Below are 23,330 nucleotides of genomic sequence, written 5' to 3'. Positions count from 1 at the left end.
CTCAGAGCCAAGAGTGCTACCAACTCACGCAAGTTGACACATAAAAGTAATCACATGCAAGGTTTCTAATTTGTGCTTGGAACTCTTTTATTCTAGGAACATCACACTGTTGCACTATCTGATCATGATATTTGAAAAGACCTATCCCGAGATCCTGACCATTCAGTTAGACTTACTGCACCTACCGGAGGCAGCCAAAGTCAAGTGAGTAATGCAGGAAGCAAGCTTGTGTTTGTGTTATATTAGTTCCAGACAATTTTCATGCCCTCTCTTGAAGATGCTGCTTCATAGATCTGCTAATGTCTCAATGACAATCAGTGCCTGTATTGTACTAAGGCTCAAAGGATGCAAGTTACAATCCTGGCCAGGCCAGAGTGAGCTAATCTTAGCTTGGGGAGCAAGTGGGGTGTTCGTGTGTAAGGGAGGGTAACAATTAGCCATTCTTGCTGATCAGGACTCACTCCCTCCTATCATTTGACCTGTGAGTGTGCATAGTGGGTGAGTTCGGGCTAAAGGGACGGGAAGCATTAATTGCGACTTCCAAAAACTGTCAAGTGTGAAAGAAGACTGGAAAATGTTTATTCCCTCCCCATATGAAAACACAAAAGATAAATTGATAGACCACATGTCCCAGGCCAACTCTGAATTTTATTTGCTCTAAAAGAAATGTTTTTAAAAAATATATATATATCATTTGCAATCTCTATACAGCCTAGCAGAGCTCGACAAGGAGATGAACCATTTGAAGAATGGGCTGAAGGCTTTAGAAGATGTAAGTATCCACTAAAAGTTAGTGTTGAAAAGAGTGCCGCTCCATTGGGGAGTGGAGCGATTAAATCCAAAACACCACAGAGCTGTGCTGTAAAGCTTTACTTACTGTTGGTTCTGTGGGCATTTTTCTGTCTTCTTCTCCTACTCCTCGATTCACATAAGAGGTAAAATCAGAGGGTGTATTGATACAGAATGCTATGTAATGCAAGGATTATTAATGTAGCACTTTCTAATCGTCAATTGGGAAACAGCCATTGACCGAGGCCTGGGAGCGAGCTAATGGTCTACCTCTTGTCAGTGAACGAATCACAGCTCTGGTCGAGGGATCTGAGAGGAAGAGATGGGGGCAGGGGTAAGGAAAGCCTGTATAAAATAAAAGTTCAATACCATTTCACGGTGAGCTTTAAACGCTGACAGGATTATTTAGTGCCTTGCGGGTAAAATAATATTAAACCCAGGCAGCCCATAGTCCCAGAGGAACAGCATTTCAGTTGTATTTAGAGGGTGCTGGTTTGAAACACAGTCATCCTGCCCTTTGAACTTGGCAACCATCTATGGGGGAAGTGATGAAGAGGAATCTTTTTCTCTTCCCCCCAAAAAAATTGCGAAAGGAAAACGTAACCATATGTTTTACCAAAAGCATCAGCGAGGAACTGATGGCTGGTAGGATTTACCTTCATTCATAGCTTCCTCGGTTTGGCTCGAGCACATTCACTGGAAAACCAGGAGCTCAATGCCTTTGTTTCTGAGTTCAGAAACTGCTTTAGGCAACACAGCAGAATAATAATGATAATCTTTGGATTTGATATGGTCCTTATCATGCTGAAATGCCTCGAAATACTTTACAGGTAATTGTTGTCAAGTGTAGTGACTACCTTTTTTGTAGGCAATTCACAGTAGCAGCAAATCACAGCAAAGTTCCACTAGCAGCCATGAGCTGAATGACTAATTCATCTGGAGATTTGTCAAGAGGAACTCTCTGCAAAAGGGTCATGAAACTTCCACCTGAATAGTCGTCATAGCCTTAACTTAACGTCTCATCCAAAACAGGACACGTCTGACAATGGAGCAGGCACTTCCTCTAGTAATACACGGGAGGGTCAGTGCGGAATATGCACTGATACCTCTCTATTAGTGGAGTCCTGTAGCTTAGTGGTTAGAGCACTCGCCTCGCAAGTGAGAGACCTGGGTTAAATTCCTGGCAGGGCGAAACCTTGGGCAAGTTTCCTCACGCTTGATAATAATCCCTCAACAAAAAACCCAACAATGATAAAACTGGCCATTTCAATCCACAACTGTTTGTGGGACACTGCTGTACGCAATTGGCTGCCGCATTTCGTCCACAAATATATAGTCAATTCACTTTACAGTATATTCTGTGAAGCACTTTGAGACGTTTTGAAGATGTGAAAAGCGATATTTCAAATGCATTTGATTATTTATTATATATCTGGGTTGCTGAAGAGGGGACCTTATTAGACAGTGGCAGAAAGCAATGCTAAATTGTTCAGCTGACTCCACTGTTTGTGTATGTATGAGCTCTATGGTCTGCTTTTGGCATAAGGCCTCAGAACAGCCATCGAGCCTTAACCATAAACTGTCGTGCTCCCCCACCCCCCACCTAACTACTATGATTTGTTGCTTTATTTATTGTCACTTAGCAAAACAGTAAGCAGCTGTTGCATTTGTAAAGATCTAAATTATCTTTTACTTTTCACTCCTCTTCCCCCACCCACTAACCAAACCTCACCTCACCTTACCCCACATCATCCCACTTCACCCCAACTCACCACACCACACACAGGAGCTGGATTACCAGAAAGGCCATGTGAGGGACCCACGGGACAGGTTCGTTTCAGTAATGAACGACTTCATTACAGTGGCCAGTTTCAGCTTCTCCGAGATGGAAGACCTTTTGAGCGAAGCAAAACACAAGGTAAGGAGAAAGGAGCATAGATGGTGCCGTTAGGATAAGTGGGGTCAAAGCCCTACTGTGATATCTCACAGTTGTCAAGAATCTGGGATGGTGTGGCGGGAGGGCATAGTGAGCTGAAGACCCTCCCCTAAAATATGTGTATGTGTTGGTCCAACAAGTCAGAAGTGAGCTTTGAAGAAGGTTACAGTTTATTTCATTGGAGTCACTGAACAAAAATAACAACAAATTACACTTGTTAAGCACCATTCACGTCGGAGAGATATCCCAGGATGCTACTATGGACGACATACCAGCAAGTATTTCTTTACCCAGAAGGTAATTAATGGCTGGAAAGGGTTATCAGGGGAAATGGTAAAGGCCAGAATGGTGAACCTTATAAAATGTAGTTTGATACTGTAATGGGAAGATTGTGGGATGGTTATTATGCATGGATGAGGTCAAATGGATTGAAGCACCTTATTCATTCAAATCAGTATTCTGATCTTCAACTCACAAGCAGTAGCTTTCTATTGGAAGAAAAAATAGTTTCAGGGCTTGTGTTTATAGTCCAGAGAGCCTACAGAATCTTTGATGCTATTTTTCAACAAAACAGAGGTTGAAAGGAGATGTGATCGAGGTGTTCAAAATTATGAGAGATTTTGAAAGGTAAGTAAGGAGAAACTATATGAGTTAGTAAATATTGGACATAACTTTAAGTTCATTCCCCAAAAATCAAAAAGAGGTTAGGAGAGAGGGATTTTTAAGACTGCACCAAAAACTTTGGTTGAAACAGAATCCATAATAACTTTTAAAAGAGAATTGGGGAACAAGGAAAAATCTGAAAGGGTATGATGGGTGGAAGTGCAGGTAGTGAGACTGAATGGATGGCTTTTTCATAGAGTTGCCACAAATAATCCTTGCATTTGATATAATAATAATAATAATAATAATCCTTGCATTTGATATAGCGCTTTTCACGTCGGGAGGACGTCCCAAAGCGCTTCACAGAACACACTGTAAAGTGAATTGACTGTACATTTGTGGGCGAACGCGGCAGCCAATTGCGCACCAGCAATAATAATAATAATAATAATCCTTGCATTTGATATAGCGCTTTTCACGTCGGGAGGACGTCCCAAAGCGCTTCACAGAACACACTGTAAAGTGAATTGACTGTATATTTGTGGGCGAACGCGGCAGCCAATTGCGCACAGCAATGTCCCACAAACAGTCGTAGATTGAAAATGACCAATTTAATTATTGTTTTGTTTTTTTTTGGAGGGAAACTAGCCCAGGGTTTTGCCCTCTGCCTGGAATTGAACTCAGGTCTCTCACTTGCACTGAGCTACAGGACTCCGCAAGCATGATGGATGGAATGCTTTCCTTCTGTACTGAGGAATTCATAGAATCATAGAATTATACAGCACAGAAGGAGGCCATTCAGCCCATCGTGTCTGCGGCTCTTTTAAAAGAGCTATCCAAATCAATCCCACTCTCCTGCTCTCTCCCCATAGCCCTGCAAACTTGTGCTCCTCAAATAATTATCTACTTCCCTCTTAAAAGTTGTTATTGAATCAGCTTCCACCATCCTTTCAGGCAATTAATTCAAGATCCAAACAACTCGCTGTGTGAAAAAATTTCTCCTCACCTCCCATCTGTTTCTTTTAACAACTATTTTAACTATTCCACTATTACCACCATTGGAAATAGTTTCTCCTTGTTCACCCTATTGAATTCTCTCATAATTTTGAAAACTTCTATTAAGTCTTCTCTTAACCTTTTCTACTTATATGAACCCCCAGGTTTCTCTGTCCCTTCACCCCCTTTAAGATTGTACCATCAGCTTATATCGCCTCTCCTCATTCTCCCTCCCAAAATACATCACTACACATTTCTCTACATTAAACTTCATCTGCCACGTGTCTGCCCATTTTAACAGTCTGTTTATGTCCATTTGCCGTCTGCTACGATCCTCCTCACTGTTTACTACTTTTCCTAGCTTAGTATCATCTGCAAACTTGGAAATTGTACTCCCTGTACCCAAGTCCAGGTCATTTATATAGATCAAAAACAGCATTGGTCCCAATACTGACCCCTGGGGGACACCTCCAGTCAGAAAAACTACCGTTCACCACCACTCAATGCTTTCTGTCTCCCAGCCAGTTCTGTATCCATGCTGCAACTCTCTCTTTAATACTGTGGACTTCTATTTTGCTTACACGTCTCTTATGTGGCATTTTATCAAACGCCTTTTGAAAATCCATATAAACTACATCTGCTATTCTGTATCATAGAATTATACTTATACAGCACAGAAGGAGACCATTCATGGCTGTGCTGGTACTTTGAAAAGAGCGATCCAAATCAATCCCACTCCCCTGCGCTCTCCCCATAGCCCTGCAAACTTGGCCTCCCCAAATAATTATCTATTTGTTAGACGTGATTTGCCCTTAACAAACCCATGTTGGTCGTCCTTTATTAATCCATATTTTTCTAAGTGAGAATTTATTTTGTCCTGGATTATAGTCTCTAGAACTTTCCCCACTACTGACGTTAGACTTCTGGCCTGTAGTTCCCAGGTTTATCATTCTGCCCCTTTGTGTACAGGGAATTCCAGTACAATTCTAGTCTAACACTCCATATTATATTTTCTATCCCATATTCTGGCAAAGAAAAGAGTGGGAGTGGGGGGGGGAGGGGGGAGGAGAAATAGCAAGTGACATCATTCCTTGAGCAGTCTCAACAGCCTCACTGTAGTCAGCCACTGTGAGGAATCATCATGTCAGGAGCAAAGACTTAAGACTGGAGTGTTTCAACAATAGAAAAAGACTAATTATTTCAGCTTGAGCATCACATGTTACAATGTATAACTTTGCATCTTTACCCTCTCTCTCCACCTTCACTTCCTCTCCCACCACTTTCCCGCCAAATACATAATGTTTCTGACTGGAATCCCCCTCAGACTCTAAGCTGTAATAATTCACATCTTAGCCAGGCTTCTGTTTGTTATTCCATTGGCATTGCGACGTGAAGCTAGCAATAAGGCTTGCGCTCGCTATAAATCACAGCTTTTCTTAGTTCTTTCTCGTGGAAAGTCTGACTGGACAGATATGCCTGGAGCCATTACTTTTTTCTCAATGCAGCTCCTGCAGACAGGCAGACCTGGAGCATAAAACAAGCTCTCGCTTTTATCCTACGTCACATATCTAAAAATATCAGTTTTACTGCCACATTAACCGGCCCCAGCCATAAAACTCCCATCATACTGGACACGATTCCTGACAAACCTAAGGTACCATTGAAAGTCCTGGTTTCCTGTTCCAAACCCTACTTCTTTCTATTAAATCAGTGAATGTATCTCCTTTTTCTCTTAATATTTATGCAATCCGGTTCTGTTAATGGAGTTTCTTGGCAGAACTTCTGTTTTATGTTGCTTCAAAGAACCTTTGTAAATATAGATTTCCTTTGGTGTAAATTCCCTTTTGATTTTCATAATTTTGGTGGAACAGCAGTTTTGAGGCATAAACAGCTGTGATTTCTTTCCCACTCTCGCTCTCTTCTCTGTCTCTCCCCCCACCCCACACAGGTGCTGCGTGCTGTCCAATCAGCATATCTTGTATAATAACAGAACTTCTCCACATGCTCTGCTCCCCTCTTATGTGGAAACCTGTAGCTCAGTGGTTAAAGCACTCACCTCACAAGCACAAGACCTGGGTTCGAACCTGGCAGGGCGAAACGTTATGCAATTGGCTGCTGCCTTTCACCCAGAAATATACAGTCAGTTCACTTTCCAGTATATTCTGCAAAGCACTTTGAGACATCTCAAAGACATGATAAAATGCTATGCAAGGATTATTTTTATTAACATTATTATCTTCTACTGCCTCCGACCTGACCTTCCATCGCTGGTTTTGTCCTGACTCAAGCCATTGCTTCTGGGTTTAACCTAACCTGCAACTGACCTGTTTGTGGGACATTGCTGTGCCCAAATTGGCTGCTGCATTTGCCCACAAAAACATTACAGTCACTACACTTGACAGTAAATCCTGTGAAGCACTTTGAGACATGTCGATAATGTAATAATCATCAAATGCAAGGATTATTATAAATACTGTGAAGCACTTTGAGATGCTTCCTTTAAAGTCTCCTTGTCTGGTTTATTTTCAAAGCTGAATAGCCTTTATCCATGTTTATTCAAGTCATCTCTGCAATAATGGGCAGCAGTCTCATAGCTTTCATCAGCTTGTGAGTAACTAGGTGTAATTTTAAAATTATTTGTCTTCACTGTATAATTTTTATCTTGTTTAAAAAAAACACATTTTCGATCTAAGAGTAATTTGAAGTTGGTTTAGGAACATAGGAACAGGAGGAGGCCATGCAGTACGTTGAGCCTGTTCTGCCATTTCATTAGATCATGGCTGATCTATACCTCAACTAAACCTTTCAATTCCAATTTCCTGCTTTCTCCCCATATCTCTTAATACCCTGACCTACCAAAAGTCTATCAACCTCACTCTTGAAGGTGTGGATGGATCCAGCATCCACGGCCTTTTAGCGGAGAGACTTCCATTTTTCTATCACCCTTTGAGTGAAAAAATGCTTCCTGATTTCACTCTTAAATGGCCTGGTTCTAATTTGAAGACTATGCCCCCTTGTTTTCGATTCCCCCAACAGAGGAAATAGCTTCTCTGTATCTACCCTATCAAATCCCTTTATCATCTTAAATGCCTCAATCAAAACACCCCTCAACCTTCTAAACTCAAGGGAATACAATCCAAGTTTACACAGCCTTTCCTCGTAACTTAACCCTTTTAGGCCTGGTAACGTTCTGGTGAACCTGCACTGCACCCCTCCAGGGCCAATATATCTTTCCTGTGGTGTGGTGCCCAAAACCGAACGCAGTCTCCAGATGGGGTATGACCAATGCTCTACAGCTGATGCATCATTTCTTCCCCTTTGTATTCCAGGCCCCTTGAGATAAACGCCAACAATCCATTCACCTTTCTAATTACTTTTGCACCTGGGAACTAGTTTTTAGTGATTTGTGGATATGGACACCCAAATCTCTTTGCTCCTCCACAGCTCTTAATTTTTCCCCATTAAGAAAATATTCTGCTTTATCTTGTTTCAGGCCATAGTAGATGATCTCACACTTGCTTACATTGAACTCCATCTGCCACAGCTTTTTCCACTCACTTAAGTCCTTTTGTAACTTCCTAGTCCCATCTAAGCAATTTACTGAGCTCCTAGCTTAGTATCATCTGCAAACTTGGATATAAAACTTTCTATTCCTTCATCCAATTCATTTTATATATATGTATCACAATTGCTGTGTGTGTAAATTCACTTTACAGTATATTCTGTGAAGCGCTTTGAGACGTCTCAAAGACGTGAAAAGCGCTATATCAAATGCAAGGATTATTATTATAAATATAGCTTTGCAAAGACTAGTTTGGGTTCGACCTTTTACTTGAGCATTTTCAGTGAATTCTTGCATGGGGTTGATTGTCAAATATCCATAGTCCTGCTCTGTACTAAGCCATAGGGTATGCAGAATTGATATGAGCTAAATCATTTTGTTTTTAAATTTTATCCTGAGAGTTGTTACGGTCTGGAATGCACTGTCTGAAAAGGTGGTGAAACCAGATTTGATAATAGCTTTCAAAAGGGAATTGGATAGATATTTAAAAAGGAAAAAAATTATCATGTCCAGGCTTGACTATGTCAACTCTCTGATTGCTGCATTTCCCAACTCTTCCCTCCATAACCTGCAGATCATTCACAACTCTGCAACTCCGCAAGCCAATCACCCTCATCCTCACCCGCTCCACCTGCTTCACATTCCCCAGTTCAGATCAAGTTCAGGATCCTAGTCCTCATTTTAAATCCCTCCATATTCTTGCCCACCATACTTCTTGACCTTCTAAAACCCTTTCAATCTGCCCCTTCCCTATGTTCAGCAGGCACTAGCCCCCTGCTCCCCTGCTTGTCTCACCATCGGCAGTTGGGCTTTCAGCCCCCCTCTCTGTGACTCCTTCCTAGAGTGCCTTTGGCTTGCTCCTTCCCTCACCTCTTTCAAGGTCCATCTCAAGACTTTCCTCTTTGACTGTATGTTTGGTCATCTTCCCCTCCCCCTCACCACCCCCTTGTCCCGAGCCCTCCTGAATCTAACCCCCAGCTCATATGCAAACCCTCAACTGTCCAGCACCTTGGGATGTCTTCCTGACATGAAAGGCGCTTTACAAATGCAATTTGTTGTTGTAATCAATGACTGGAACAGGTTGCCAGAAAAGGCAATAGGAGCCAACATACTGGATTAATCTAAAAAGAAGCTTGGTGTTGTGAGGGGGAATGGTAGGTCGGGTGTTCTGGAGCAATTAAATTGGATGGGCCTAAGGGCCTTCTTCATCCAGGCCGATCTTGTGAACAGAAGCTCAGAATTTATTCTCTAGTAAGGGCTCCAACTCAGGAGAGGGAAAGTGAGCAAATGTAGATTCAATTACAGCGAATGGTGAATATGTGGAATGGATTACCCAGGGAGGTGGTGGAGGCAGATTGTGTCAGCACATTCAAGAGGGAATTGGAAAACTGTTTGGGGAAGAGATGGATTGACTGGTATGAGAGATAGAGTAATGTAGGAATGTAATGTTTTAATCTTGAGATTTGGCAGAATGGATCACAATATAAATTCTTGTGTTCCACATAAAACAGAGGACAATTGCCATACCATTAACATGAAGAAATCTGCGGAACCCAAATATAGTCCTTTGCTTGGATCGATGGATGCAAAATCCAGACAGATCAACATATTATTTATGTATCTTAAAAGCAAAGAGTCTAGGGCCAGGGTAAGTGCTGTGTAAGTCATTTAAGAAGCAGTAAAGTTTGGTGGAAAGTGGAAGAACATTTTTATTGGCAAGATTGTGACAGCAACTATCAGGACATTGGCTAAGGCAATGACAGAAGCCTAAATTTCTGCCAAAGGAAAAAAAAATCCAGAAAAAAAATTAAAGGGATGGGGATTGAGCTCTTAAAGGCAAACATCACTCATCTCTCTGTTGCCTTCCTGGGGCCAGAGTGAAGGACATCACTTCTGGGCGGGAGAAAAAATTGAAGCAGGAGGGAGTGGATCCAATTGTTATGATTCACATAGGAACCAATGATGTAGGTCAGACCGGTAGGGACGAGTTGAGGAGCAAGTTCCAGGAATTGGGAGTTAAGCTAAAGAGTAGAACTTCAAAGGTATTAATATCGGGATTATTACCTGAGCCTGGGGCAAATTGGTACAGGCAAAAAAAATTAAAGATCTGAATACCTGGCTAAAAGAGTGGTGCAGAGGGCAGGGATTTCACTCTATGGGCCACTGGCACCAGTATTGGGAGAGACGGGAGTTATTCCAAAGGAATGGACTCCACCTAAACAGGGCTGGGACAAACGTCCTGGCAACACGAATAAATAGTGAGGTAGACAGGGCTTTAAACTACTAGAAGGTGGGGTGGGGGGTAACATCAATCACATGTAATCCGTCACAATTAAAATTAGGACCGATGAAAGTGGGAGAGTAGATTAACGAGGGAGATGAGCAAAGTGTGTCAAGCAGGGAAAAGAAGCCCAGGGATAGGGTACTGGTGAATAGGACTAATAGCCTGAAGTCAGAATTAAGGGCGCTGTATCTGAATGCGTGAAGCATTCAAAACAAGATAGATGAACTAAATGCACAAATAGAAACAAATGGGTATGATCTGGTAGCCATCATCGAGACACGATTACAGGGAGATCAAGGGTGGGAGCTCGTGGAGTCCTGTTGCTCAGTAGTTAGAGCACTCGCTTTGCAAGCGAGAGACCTGAGTTCAATTCCAGGCAGGGCGAAACCTTGGGCAAGTTTCCTTACTCCACACGCCTAATAATAATCCCTCCAAAACCAAAAACAATAATAAATTGGTCATTTTCAATCTACGACTGTTTGTGGGACATTGCTATGCGCAATTGGCTGCCGCTTTCGCCACAAATATACAGTCAATTCACTTTACAGTGTGTTTTGTGAAGCACTTTGGGACGTCCTCCCGACGTGAAAAGCGCTATATCAAATGCAAGGATTATTACTATTATTAAATATTCCAGGGTACATGGTGTATAGGAAAGATAGGCAATGTGGTAAACGAGGAGGGGGGGTGGCCCTGCTAATAAAGGATGGGATAAAAACAGTAGAGAAGAAAGACTTTAAATCAGAATAGCAGGAAGTAGAGTCAGTATGGGTAGAGGTACATAACAACAAGGGGCAGAAAACTCTAGTGGGAGTCGTTTATAGACCCTGAACAGCAGTCACAGTATCTCCCAAGGTATAAATCAGGAAATTAGCAGAGCATGTAGCCAAGGAAAAACATTAATTGTGGGTGATTTTAATCTGCATATAGATTGGGACAACCAAATTGGGAAAAGTAAGATAGAGGACGAGTTTACAGAATGTATTAGAGATAATTTTCTAGATCAATATGCTGAGGAGCCAACCAGGGAACAGGCCATATTAGACCTTGTTTTGTGCAATGAAGCAGGGCTGATCAGCAAACTGGAACTTAAGGCTCCTCTAGGGCAAAGTGATCATAATATGATGGAATTTAGCATTAAGTTAGCGAGAGAAGTAGTTAAGTCCGAAGCAAAAGTCTTAAATTTAAGTAGAGACAACTTTGCTGATATGAGAGAGTATTTAGCTAAAATAAACTGGGAAATTAGACTTAAGGATTTGACAGTAGACCAGCAATGGCAGACGTTTAAGGAGACGTTTAAGTAGGGGACAAAGACATGGCAGAGTCATTAAACAAATACTTTGCTACTGCTACTGTCTTCACCTGAGAAGACACTGAAAACCTTCCAAGAATAGAGGGGAACCAAGAAAGACAATGTTAGCGAGCAACTTGGGGGAATTAATATTAGTAAAGAAATGGTTTTAGGTAAATTGTCAGGTCTTAAAACTGATAAATCTCCTGGACCTGATGGCCTACATCCTAGGGTTTTAAAAGAGGTGGCTACTGAGATAGTGGATGGCTTGTCTTTGATCTTCCAAAATTCTCTGGATTCCGGAACGGTTCCCATTGATTGGAAGATTGCAAACGTAACACCACTATTTAAGAAGGGTGGAAGAGAAATGGGGAATTATAGACCAGTTAGTCTGACATCAGCGGTAGGGAACATTCCTGAGTCTTTAATTAAATATGTCGTTATGGGATTCCTGGAAGACCATAACAAGATAAGGCAGAGTCAACATGGCTTTACAAAAGGGAAGTTATGCTTAACTAATCTTTTAGAGTTTTTTGAAGATGTATCTAGCAAGTTAGATAGGGAGGAACCAGTAGATGTAGTATATTTAGATTTTAAAAAGGCATTTGACAAAGTGCCACACAAAAGGCTATTGCCAAGGTTAAGGCATATGGGATTAATGGGAACATATTAGCATGGATTGAAGAGTGGCTAATGGGTAGAAAACAGAGAGTAGGGATAAACGGGTCATTTTCGAATTGGCAGGATGTGGAGTGCCACAAGGATCAGTGCTTGGGCCTCAGCTATTTACAATTTACATCAATGATCTAGACGAGGACATTGAATGTAACGTATCTAAATTTGCGGATGACACTAAACTAGGTGGGAGAGTAAGCTCTGAGGATGATGCAAAAAGATTGCAACGGGATATAGATAGGCTTGGGGAGTGGGCGAGTAGGTGGCAGATGGAATTTAATGTGGGGAAGTGTGAAGTTATTCCCCTCGGTAGAAAAAATAGAAAAACAGATTATTTTCTAGAGGGGGAGAGATTAGATAGTGTTAGTGCTCAGAGGGATTTGGGTGTCCTTGTACACCAGTCTCAAAAAGTTAGTTTTCAAGTGCAGCAAGCAACTAAGAAGGTGAACGGCATGTTAGCGTTCATTGCAAAAGGTTTAGAGTGCAAGAGTAGGGAAGTCTTGCTGCAACTGTATAGGGCCTTGGTGAGACCGCACCTAGAGTATTGTGTGCAGTTTTGGTCTCCTTATTTAAAAAAGGACATACTTGCCCTAGAGGGGGTGCAGCGTAGATTCACTCGGTTAGTTCCTGGGATGAGGGGACTGACCTATGAGGATAGGCTGAATAAACTAGGGCTATATTCTCTACAGTACAGAAGAATTAGGGGAGATCTTATTGAAACATATACGATTCTTAAAGGGCTGGATAAAGTAGACACTGAGGGTCTGTTTCCCCTGGTGGGAGAATCTATAACCAGGGGTCACAGTCTCAAAATAAAGGGTCAGCATTTTAGAACAGAGTTGAGGAAACATCTCTTCACTCAGAGGGTAGTGAATGTATGGAATTCACTACCACAGAAGGCTGTAGATGCTCAGTCCTTGAACATCTTCAAGGCTGAGACTGATAGATTTTTAAAAAACAGAGGCATTGGGGGATATGGGGATAAGGCAGGTAATTAGAGTTAGGTCTGAAGATCAGCCATGATCTTATCGAATGGCGGGGCAGACTCGAGGGGCCAAATGGCCTACTCCTGCACCTAATTCTTATGTTCTCAGTGAGCCTGTTGATCATAGTTCTGTTTTTTTAGTTTATTACTGGGTGAGGCCCAGATTCATCCCAATTGTCTTCCATGTTGAACATATAATAAATGGAAAAGAGGGTAGTTCAGTGTACTCTTTGTTCAGAAATCTGGAGAGTGGCAAGATGATATCTTATATCTTAATCCAATATGTCTGCACACCTGCTTGTGTTTTATTTCATATTGTGTACACGGTTGTGAGAGGTCTATTTAAGTTGTAATCAACCACTTTACTGAGCGGAGGGAAGCACCAGGTTGAAATAGTGTTAGCAGGTCACAGAAGTAGAAGGGGCAAGGCCACGGAGGGCCTTGAAGACGAGGACAAGGATTTTGAATGGTATCCTCTGGGGAATGAGGAGCTAGTGGAGCCGGGCGAGGGTGGGAGTAATAGGATCACAGAAGCAAGTGGGAGCAATATTTGGAAAATGGATTGATTGTTCTTTCATTCAAACTGGACATGGGGGGAGGGAGGGGAATAGTATGCAATGAGAGTCACCATGATTAATAATAATAACCTTGCATTTGAAGACGCCTTATCACGTCTTCTATTTATGGTGTGAGCTTGCCTCTGGATTCACAAATGCTGCAAATCCAGCCAGCGTGACACCAATCCCAACCAAGTGATGGAGTACATGGAGATCAGGTGTGACCAGCGTTAACTTCAGCTGCCATTCCTCCTCTCCTCCATTCTGTAATATTATAACCTGTCCAAACCCACTGAGGCCCCACACATGAAGAATGGCCATTTGGGCAGGGTAGTCTGGCAAAGAGTTGTCTGGCGTCTGTAGAGTTCTCCCCAGCACGAGGCAGCAATGCCTTCAGGACACGAAGGCAGATAATTGGAGATGGGGTGGGGGGGATAAAAACAAATTCCCCAAAAAACTCTTTTCAACTCTTGTCACTGATATTCACTAAATCAGAGCTGAGCAAAAGGCTGAACTTTGACATTTCACTTTTATGAAACAGAAATAGAGGGGTCTTTATATCATTGGGCACTTTTTATTTTCAGCTGATTAAACGGCCTGCGAAGCTCCCACTTGAACCTCTCTCTCTCTCTCTCTCTCTCTCTCTTGGCAGTACATAAAGACGTTGAAGCACTTTGGAGAGGACGAAGCCAAGATGCAGCCAGATGAGTTCTTTGGCATCTTCGACACCTTCCTGCAGTCGTTCAACGAAGCGAAGCAAGACCTGGAGAACATGCGGAGGAAGAAGGAGGAAGAGGAGCGCAGAGCTCGCATGGAGGCTATGGTGAGAGGGTGCTGTTAGGAGGCTCTGGGACAGATCCACAGCTTCATGGGTTAAAAAAAGATCCATGGGTTAAAAAAAGCACCTTGCTGTGTGCAATTGCATGCCGCGTTTCACCCACAAAATACAATTTTACAAAATACTTTACAATATATTCTGTGAAGCATTTTGAGATGTCCCAATGACTTTTTAAAAACTGCGGCAGCATCCAAATGAAAGACAGAATTTTAGAATTCCTCACAATTTTAAGATTTAAGACCAAAGTTTTACAGGCTTATTACTAAGTGTACTTTCGTCCACAAAATGCACCCAGTCACAGCACTTTACCATGAAGAGCTTTGAAACGTCTCGACGACGTGGCAGCACACTATATCATGATCAACCATGATCTTATTAACTGGTGGAGCAGGCTCGAGGAGGCGAATGGCTCCTATTTCTTATGTTCTTATATCAAATGGAAGGATCATTGTAATGATTATTACTCGTGGGCTCCTGATAATTCAAAAAAGTAATTGCAGTATTTTCTCAATCCACATTATAATCAGAACCATCAGAGTAACTCACTGCTTTCAAATGTCCAGCCGTCTCCAGCTCTGTATATAAATAGAGTTTATAATAACGACACTTCTTGTGACTCCCACCAAATGAGCTAACTCCCCATCCCTTTTCAGCTTTTCACGAAAGGATTTGTTTTGTACTCCATGAGAGTCCAATTACGTAAAAATCCTCTGTTATCCTGTCAGCACAAATGTTTACCATGTGTCTTTGGCAGAAACCCAAAGGCACATGGTAAAAATGTCACATGCAGAATTTATTCAATTTAACTATTGACATTTCCCTGGGCAGCAGTCCAAGGGAACAGAAGTGGAAGCTGTTTTTTTACACAATCCTGTAACATGTTGCCAGGTGATATTTGGACCATGTAACAATGAGAACACACTGATCTATGGAATACAATGGATTAGAGAGTCACACTTCCTGCATCCGCCACACTAATAATTCTTGCATTTGATATAGCCCCTTATCACGTTTTCGAAACATCTCAAAGCACTTCGCAGGATATGCTGTAAAGTGAATTGACTCCATATTTTGTGGGTGAAACGCAGCAGCACACCGCAGTGTCCCACAAATAGTTGTGGATTGAGTCACCAAATTATTATTTTTTTTAAAAATTAAAAAAAACATTTTTTAAAAAAAATTTGAAGGGATTATTAACCCCTGGAAAAGCGATCCGTCAATCGACTAACAACTGGGTTCCTACTTACTGCTAGGTAAACAGGGGTGTGTGGAGTAAAGAAGCTTGCCCAACATTCCGTTCTGCCCGGGGATCGAACCCAGGTCCTCTTGCTTGCTAGGCAAGTGCTCTAACCTCTGAGCTACAGGACTCCACTTCCTTGTAACTCCCACTAAATGCGCTAACTTCCTGACAAATCCCCTACAGGGAAAGAGGGGAGTGTGACTGAGTGACCGGTGGGATGGGGAATCGATGGCTTGAGGGGTGGGGAACAAACGACATGGAAGAGAGGGAATGGGCTTACTTTCTCCTGGAGGCAGGTCGACAAGAGGTGTTGAGAGGTGAGAGACGGGATGGGGTTGATCAGTGTGAGGCGTTGAGGGGTGGGAGAATGGTGACTATAAGGCTGGGTTTGAGTAGGATGTAAGGTGGAAAATAGACATCAGCATTGATTGCAGTAACACTAGGAATGAATAAAAGTTGCTCAGTCACATCACCCTGTGTACAAACCCTCTTTTTTGACAATATTCTCTTGTTTCACCTTTTGTGTCTCTAAAGGGCTGACTCTTCTGCATGAAGAACCAACAGCTTTATGCTATTTCATCATGCAGAGAGTTTGAGAATCTGAAATGCAATGCCCCAGAGTGCCAGCTGTAGAGGCTATTTAAAAAAGGGAGCTAGATAATGTCCTACCCAGCAATCCCCCAAATAAAAATTAATCATTCACTTCATGGCTGTGGAATATTGCTTTCACCTTATGAAACACACACTTTAAAGCATAGCCTGTGAAGTGCTTTGGGATATCCTTTCTAAGAAAAAGATGCTGTATACCAAATGTATGATGTTGTTTATTATTATATTTGGTAAGTGTATTATGGGCCAAATGTTCATAACCATAATAAAAATCCTTGCATTTGATATAGCGCCTTATCACATCTTCGAGACGTCTCAAAAGCCCTACTGTAAAGTGTAGGGCTTTGAGACGTCTACTGTAAAGACTGCATACTTTGTGGGCAAAATGTAATGTGTAAGTAAGGGTATTCTGTGGAAATGGTCATAAAAGTTCTGTCGTGACCTAATTAACCGGAGGTGCTTTTCCAGTTTCTTTTTGAATAAGTTGATTGGTCCAAATTGCTCTAACCTCTCCCCTGAATCTTCTGCTAGGAATCCTTCAGTATACTGACATCCACATCTTTATAGGGGGATTCATAATAGGATTTCTGTAGCTTAGTGATTAGAGCACTCGCCTCGCAAGCGAGAGGACCTGGGTTCGATTCCCAGGCAGAATGAAGCTTTGGGCAAATATCCTTATTCCACATGCCTCTGTTTACCTAGCAGAGAATAGGAAACCAGTTGTTCGATTGATAAATCGCTTTCTGGAGTAATCATCTCCCCCAAAAATTAATTAAAATAATAATTTGGTCACAAATTGGCTGACGCATTTTGCCCACAAAATACAATCAATTCACTTTACAGTATATTTCTATGAAGCACTTTGAGATGTCTCAACAATGTGATAAGGCACTATATCAAATATAAGGAATTATTATTATTTATAAATATATAGAATCCAGCAGGTACATTATCCAGCCCAGCACCTTCTTTGGCTGCAAATCAACTTCACAGAAGCTGGGAATGAGATCAGAGTCTGTGCTGAGCTGTGATTGATACCTGAAGGATTAAGGATCCCACAAATTTACGGTTCAATGTCACTTCACGTCAATCTGATAAACTGAGGGCACAAATTCGATGGGCTGAATGGTCTCTTGTTCCTATTTTACAGATTTATAAGAAGCAGGTTTTTTTTTAACACCACATTGAACTGAATGAAAAAACTCTCCCAGATGATGAGAGAAGCTGCAGGAATGTTTGTGATGTTGAGGAGCGTTGGGGTGGGGGGTAGGAATGTGTCCCTCTGGCCTTGTAAACTACACAACTCTGCAGTCAGTACAAAAATGCTGCTGGAGCTCCAGGAGCATTGATTGGAAGCAGAGCTGCAGCGTCTGGCTCCAGGTCCCCTAGGAATCCTGTGAACTGTTTTCTCTCTGCATCTCCACAAACCCTACAAGCATGGGAACTATGTGCTCCCTTAATACCGTGCATATTCCGACCATTCCACATTCTTACTACCACCACCACACACACCCCACCCCCCACCCCTTCAGACAATCCAGAACTGAATCATTCATTTTGCTTAACAAGCTGCAGATAAACCGGATTCATGTATTGCAAATTTATTTTTCCATACATGGTTCTCAAGTTTAGAAATATCGCTGTGCTTTAAGAAAGATTGGAATTCTGAAAGGAAGTTTCTTTTTTAGTGTCATCTACTCTTTGACCTTCTGCTCCCCACACTCCCCATCATCCCACCCCCAAGAGCAATCACACGGATACCATAAGTGCAATAAAAAGTGAGGTGGGGAGGGAGGGTGCACTTTCTGTGCCTCAGCTGGTTTTAGTGTGGAACAAAGGCACGAAAAAGTGGGAAGCTCCCAGGTTCAATTCCCTGGTCTATATGAAAAAAACAATGGCCAAATTCCAGGTCATGAGGTCACCTAGTGCCCTTTCCTGCTTTGTACATGCACAGCACATAGGAAGTGATAATAACAATAATAATAATCCTTGCATTTGATATAGCGCCTTATCACGTCTTTGAGAAGTCTCAAGGCGCTTCACAGAATATACTATTAAGTGAATCGACTGTTTATTTGAGGGCAAAACACGGCAGCCAATTGCGCACAGCAGTGTCCCACAAACAGTCGTGGATTGAGTGATCAAATGATTATTATTATGATGTCAGTGCAGGGAATGTGCCAGCCAGGCACAGTGAATCCAGCTGTCGCGCCTCGTTATTATTCAAGTCATGAATTTATGGAGCCGAATCTTTGCTTCGTAACGGAGCTCCCATTGTATAAAGCACCTGATCCCCTTGAGTAGATTCCAGCCTGGGGAATCCTTTACTCCAGATATAAACCATCTGAAACTCCTTTTTTGTATTACAGTTCTGCAGCCTCTCCCAGTCGCTAATCCCTGTGATTGTCTTGCAGCTGAAGGAGCAGCGGGACAAGGAGCGGCAGCTGAAAAAAGCCAAAGCTGGTGGCATCTCGGAAGAAGTGGGGGAGTTTGATGACCTGGTTTCAGCACTCCGCTCGGGCGAGGTATTTGACAGGGATCTGTCCAAGCTGAAGCGCAGCCGCAAGCGATCTGGTAACCAGGTGGCCGAGAGTGGCAGGGAACGAGCGGTGACCAAGCTCAACTACTGAACTGGATGTGATCAGTCAGACTGGGCCAAGAACTCCTACAGCGCCATTGGACTCCAGTGACTCCTGCAGCCGGAAACTTTGCCATTCCTCACCAAGCAAGCCTCTCCTTCTCCCCCCCATCTTCTCCCTTATCTTTCACTGTGGGAAAGGAATAAAAGTGCCTGTCTGCTCTGTAGGGTTGCTGGTCAATGGTTAGGTATTCCCCCTCCACCAACCCTTCTGTTATAAGAGCAGGGAAGTGTTCCCAGGAATAGCGAATTTTGGAGATTTAGAAAGTCTCCTCTTCTTGGACTGAAAGGGATCTGCGATCATCTTCCTTTCCTTCCCGGGCTGTCCGGCTGGATTACTGAGTTGATAGAGCCCTAATATATGGACCAAGTCTCTGTTTCTCTGCACCATTCTGACTTCCCATTGGTATTTTCCACCACTCATTGGCATTGGAACGACATGTCCCAATTTGGAAAAATGGGGAGAGGGGAAAGTGAGTGAGGAGGGGAACAGGATCACAGGAAACTGTGAGACGTCCAAGGCTACAACCACTGTGGACCTTCAATGAGTCTGTCTTACACAATGCAGTATTAAACTCCAGTCACTATTTCAGAATTGATGGTACTTGCACCAATATATTCTCACAAACTTAGATAACCCGCTGCAAACTTACCGGTCCTATATTGTGCAATAATTTTTTTATATATAGCTTCTATGTTTAAAATTACCATGAGAGACAAATAGTCATTTTAAATACTTTGCAGGCAACAAACAAGAGACATAGAGTCAATTGTTTGGGGCTTGTGCTAGGAGATGCCAAGAGTTCTTCCCATCTGTGAAATCAAACCAGGTGGCTTTTGTTTTTTGGGGGCAATCGAGAAGGTGGGCGTCCTCACCGATCACAAGCACATGGGCGGCCGATAGGAAGAGACATAATTAAAGGGGATGTTGAGAACCAGTCCTGGCACAAAACACTGAATGAATGGACTTACTCCTCTCTGTCTCGCATGTAAACCTCACAAAAACGCACATAATCAAAATGGCAATGCACCTTCCTGAGGCTCGAATGCATACAAGAATGAGGTACACTTTTCTTTAAGTCTTCCACAGAAGAACTCTGTTGCCTTCTCCCACCCCCAATGACCCTACTTGATCTTAAGGAGAACAGCACTACAGCCTATAGTAGGACTTTACTTTAACGCTATATTATATATTTTTTACATTTCTAACGAGTTATATGCGCAAATGAGGTGAATGTGCTTCAGGTTTAAGATGCTGAAAGTGCAGACGACATCATCCTTCGTGCAAACCTGAAGCTTGTTTCTGTGGTTGGCTTAAGGCCAAAATTTCACTCATTTTGTCTTAATTTAAGATGGTGCAGAATTGTGGAAAATTCTTCAATTCAGTTCTAATCTGGTCAGTTCTTCTAAGAACTGCAGGAAAGCAGATTCCAAATTAAGGTTGTATTTAACAATTCTGGGCAATTTGTAAATTTTAGGGCAAAATTGTCTTCCAGGCTAGATGGTATTTAAGGTCTCTGAAGAGTAAAGAGAGCCTGAGGTTGTCCAAAAGACAAAAATAACAACAATAACTTTGTGCATTTATAGAGCACCCTTCAGGCAGGGTGGCATCTCAGAGCCCTGAACACTAATCAGCTGGCATTTCGGTCATTCAAAATCTCTACAAAGTTGACATGGGCAAGTTTCTGCTCACTCAGTGGCCTTTACAATATATGTGCACCTTTCAGGACGCAAGGTTTGGAATAAGGAGCAGTATTTCAGCATTCATCATTTTTATTGATAAGTTAGTGTTAAAAAAAAACTGTAAAATAAATATAAGAAGAGTTTCAAGCAGGATTAGTTTATCTCCTACTTTCCAAAAGTTTCTTTCTGGGTTTTTAATCTGTAAATCTAATAACCTTGAATCCTTGAAACTTGTCCATTTCCTTCTTGAAACATTTACCAGGTTGGTTCCCAACAAATAATAGATAAAGCAAACTGGAGTGATGCCCTGAAACATATAAAGCCTTCTAAAGGCTGAATACTATTAGAGTCTAACATCTACAGTATAATAGGTTCTCTAATAGTCTCATGTTGAGGCCTACAGTGTACCAGTCTGTTCAGTGGGCAGCCAAATTGAGGTACTGAGTGTATCAGGATATGTAATTGTATACACATGAGGCCTGCGTGTACCAGACTGTTTAGTAGCCCATCACAGTGAGACCTAGAGTATAATGTCACTACCATTCTCTTTCATCCTTCAGCCAGAGCTGTGTGCTAACTCCATTTGACATGTTGTTCTTAAATGTATTCAGTTACACTTTTTTTAAACCCTTTCCATTATGAAGTGGCCTCATATTCCAAGTGAACACTACCAGCATCTGTGACAGCTCCCAACCTTTACATGGGGAAACGTTACAGCTTCAGGGGGCAGTGCCCAGTGGGTCAAAGCAAGCAGCTGTCTCACATCTAGTGAACCTCAGTTTACCTAGCAGTAAGTAGGAACCCGCTTGTTAGTCGATTCTGGAGGTAATAATTCCTTCAAAAAAAATAATAAATTGGTCACTTCAATCCACGACTGTTTGTAGGACACTGCTGTATGCAATTGGCTGCCGCGTTTCACCCACAAAATACACAATCGCTATACTTTACAGTGCATCCCGTGAAGCGCTTTGACACATCTCAAAGATGTGATAAGGCACTATATCAAATGCAAGGATTATTATTATTATAGTGGTATGTACCTCAGTGCCAACTCCCTCAGTGCCCGCTCCACTAAAGTGATGCCACTTACACAGCTTGTGTCCGTGCTCTCTCCTTACATGGAGGATTTGCGCCATGGAGAAAACCCAGATGTGCAGTTCCAGAGTCTGGGCTCAGTTATATGATGGCCTCGCAGAGCTGTGTAGAGGACATGGGTTCATGTACAAATGGTAATTATGTAAGATTGGCATGGAAACACTACCAGAAGTCATACGGTGCAAGCAGTGGATGGCAAACAGAATCTCCCATAAAACCCCTGGACTCAATTGTTCAGTATATCATTCAATCCAAGCAATGGCAATGGAAATGTTTTTATGTGGGCACAATGTGCTACTGACCAATGAAACCCCAAAGCTCGGTGAGTGAGATTGGCATAGAGAAGGGAGGGAGTACAGGGCATAGTCAGAAAGTATTTGGTCAACGCACACAGCAGTAATATTGAAAGGTAAAGCCTTTATGCCTCGTTTTGTGCTGCTTACACGTATATAACTTGACAGCATAAGGGCAACAGGGAGGAGGGGGGAGTTGACGTACATATAACAGGCACAATAATCAATTAGTGATTTTTAACCCAATGAAAATAGGAACAGGAAGCGAAGGAGAGAGTTTTAAATCACATATCTGCAACTCCTCCTGATGATTCAGTTTCAGAGGGACTAGTAACCTGGATGAGATTTCTAGTTATGCTTGAGATAACAACTACTTACGTTTATGTATAGCACCTTTCACATGAAATGTCTCGAAGTGCTTTACAAAATACCATTTATTAGAAATTAAGTGAATTATTTAGATAAATGTGGCAGCTAATACACATTGGCGATGTGCGTAAACAACAATCAAATGAGAAGCCAATTCCTGTGAATTTGGATATTGATGGAATGTAGAGCAGGGTAACTGGGAGGAAAAATTCTACTTTTGTTTGAAATAATGATGAAGGGAACGTCCCCTTAACCCACACCGGGATCACAAGGCAGACAGAATCAAAATTAATGACATCTTCAAAACAGGACAATATTTCTGGAGTATATTAAATAATAAAGATATAATACACAATGCTCCAGCCAATCTGCACAAACAATGTCCCTAAACAATAAGGCTTGAATATTTTGTAGATCCCCCCCCCCGGTACTGTGGTTTACAAAGGAAAGGGGGCAAAAAAGAGGGGAGGAAAGGAGAGGGGCAGACAAGCTATGGTTTCATCAGTTTCTGACAAGAAGCTGCCTATACAGCCACAGGCCAATCCTATTGTATTAGGCTTCAAATGTGAAGTGTAAGCAGATGCCATGCTCCCATCAGTCAAATGTGTGTTTTTAAGTGCTCTGAGATGCTACCCTGCGTGGAGGGCACTAATACAAGTGCAAAAGTGCAAATTGTGTTTAAAAACTGCAAAAGATACGATAGAGTGTTTGAACATTGAGGTTTGGAGAAGAGCAGAAGGCAAGGAGGCTAGTCAGGCTAGTCAGTCCATCATTACTAACTATTACGAGATAAAACGCTGATCGTTATTTTTGGTCGATGTGAGTTAGCTTTTTGACCACCAGTGTATTGACTAGACATTTACCTTATGTGAAAGTTGTTGCTGACT

At 42.1% G+C, this 23,330-nt stretch overlaps 1 protein-coding gene and 1 non-coding gene across 2 annotated transcripts in view; one reads left to right on the top strand and one right to left on the bottom strand.

The window, feature by feature from the left end:
• The window catches only part of daam2 (dishevelled associated activator of morphogenesis 2), a 183,351-nt gene extending 164,041 nt beyond the window's left edge, over window positions 1-19,310 (top strand). The window contains exons 22-26 of the mRNA XM_042333487.1: window positions 97-204; window positions 712-772; window positions 2,576-2,707; window positions 14,331-14,501; window positions 18,780-19,310. Of these exons, the coding sequence (XP_042189421.1) occupies window positions 97-204; window positions 712-772; window positions 2,576-2,707; window positions 14,331-14,501; window positions 18,780-18,995 (688 nt within the window). The 3' untranslated portion in view covers window positions 18,996-19,310. The remainder of the gene's footprint in view (window positions 1-96; window positions 205-711; window positions 773-2,575; window positions 2,708-14,330; window positions 14,502-18,779) is intronic.
• On the bottom strand, window positions 15,811-15,884 carry trnaa-agc. Its single transcript has one exon. It is a non-coding gene; the product is annotated as a tRNA-Ala (tRNA).
• Window positions 19,311-23,330: the final 4,020 nt, after the last annotated feature.

This window comes from Callorhinchus milii, unplaced genomic scaffold, assembly GCF_018977255.1.
Source record: "Callorhinchus milii isolate IMCB2004 unplaced genomic scaffold, IMCB_Cmil_1.0 Scaffold3, whole genome shotgun sequence".
NCBI lineage: Eukaryota > Metazoa > Chordata > Chondrichthyes > Chimaeriformes > Callorhinchidae > Callorhinchus > Callorhinchus milii.
The sequence above is the reverse complement of the archived record's forward strand: the minus strand, read 5'-3'. Positions and strand labels throughout refer to the sequence as shown.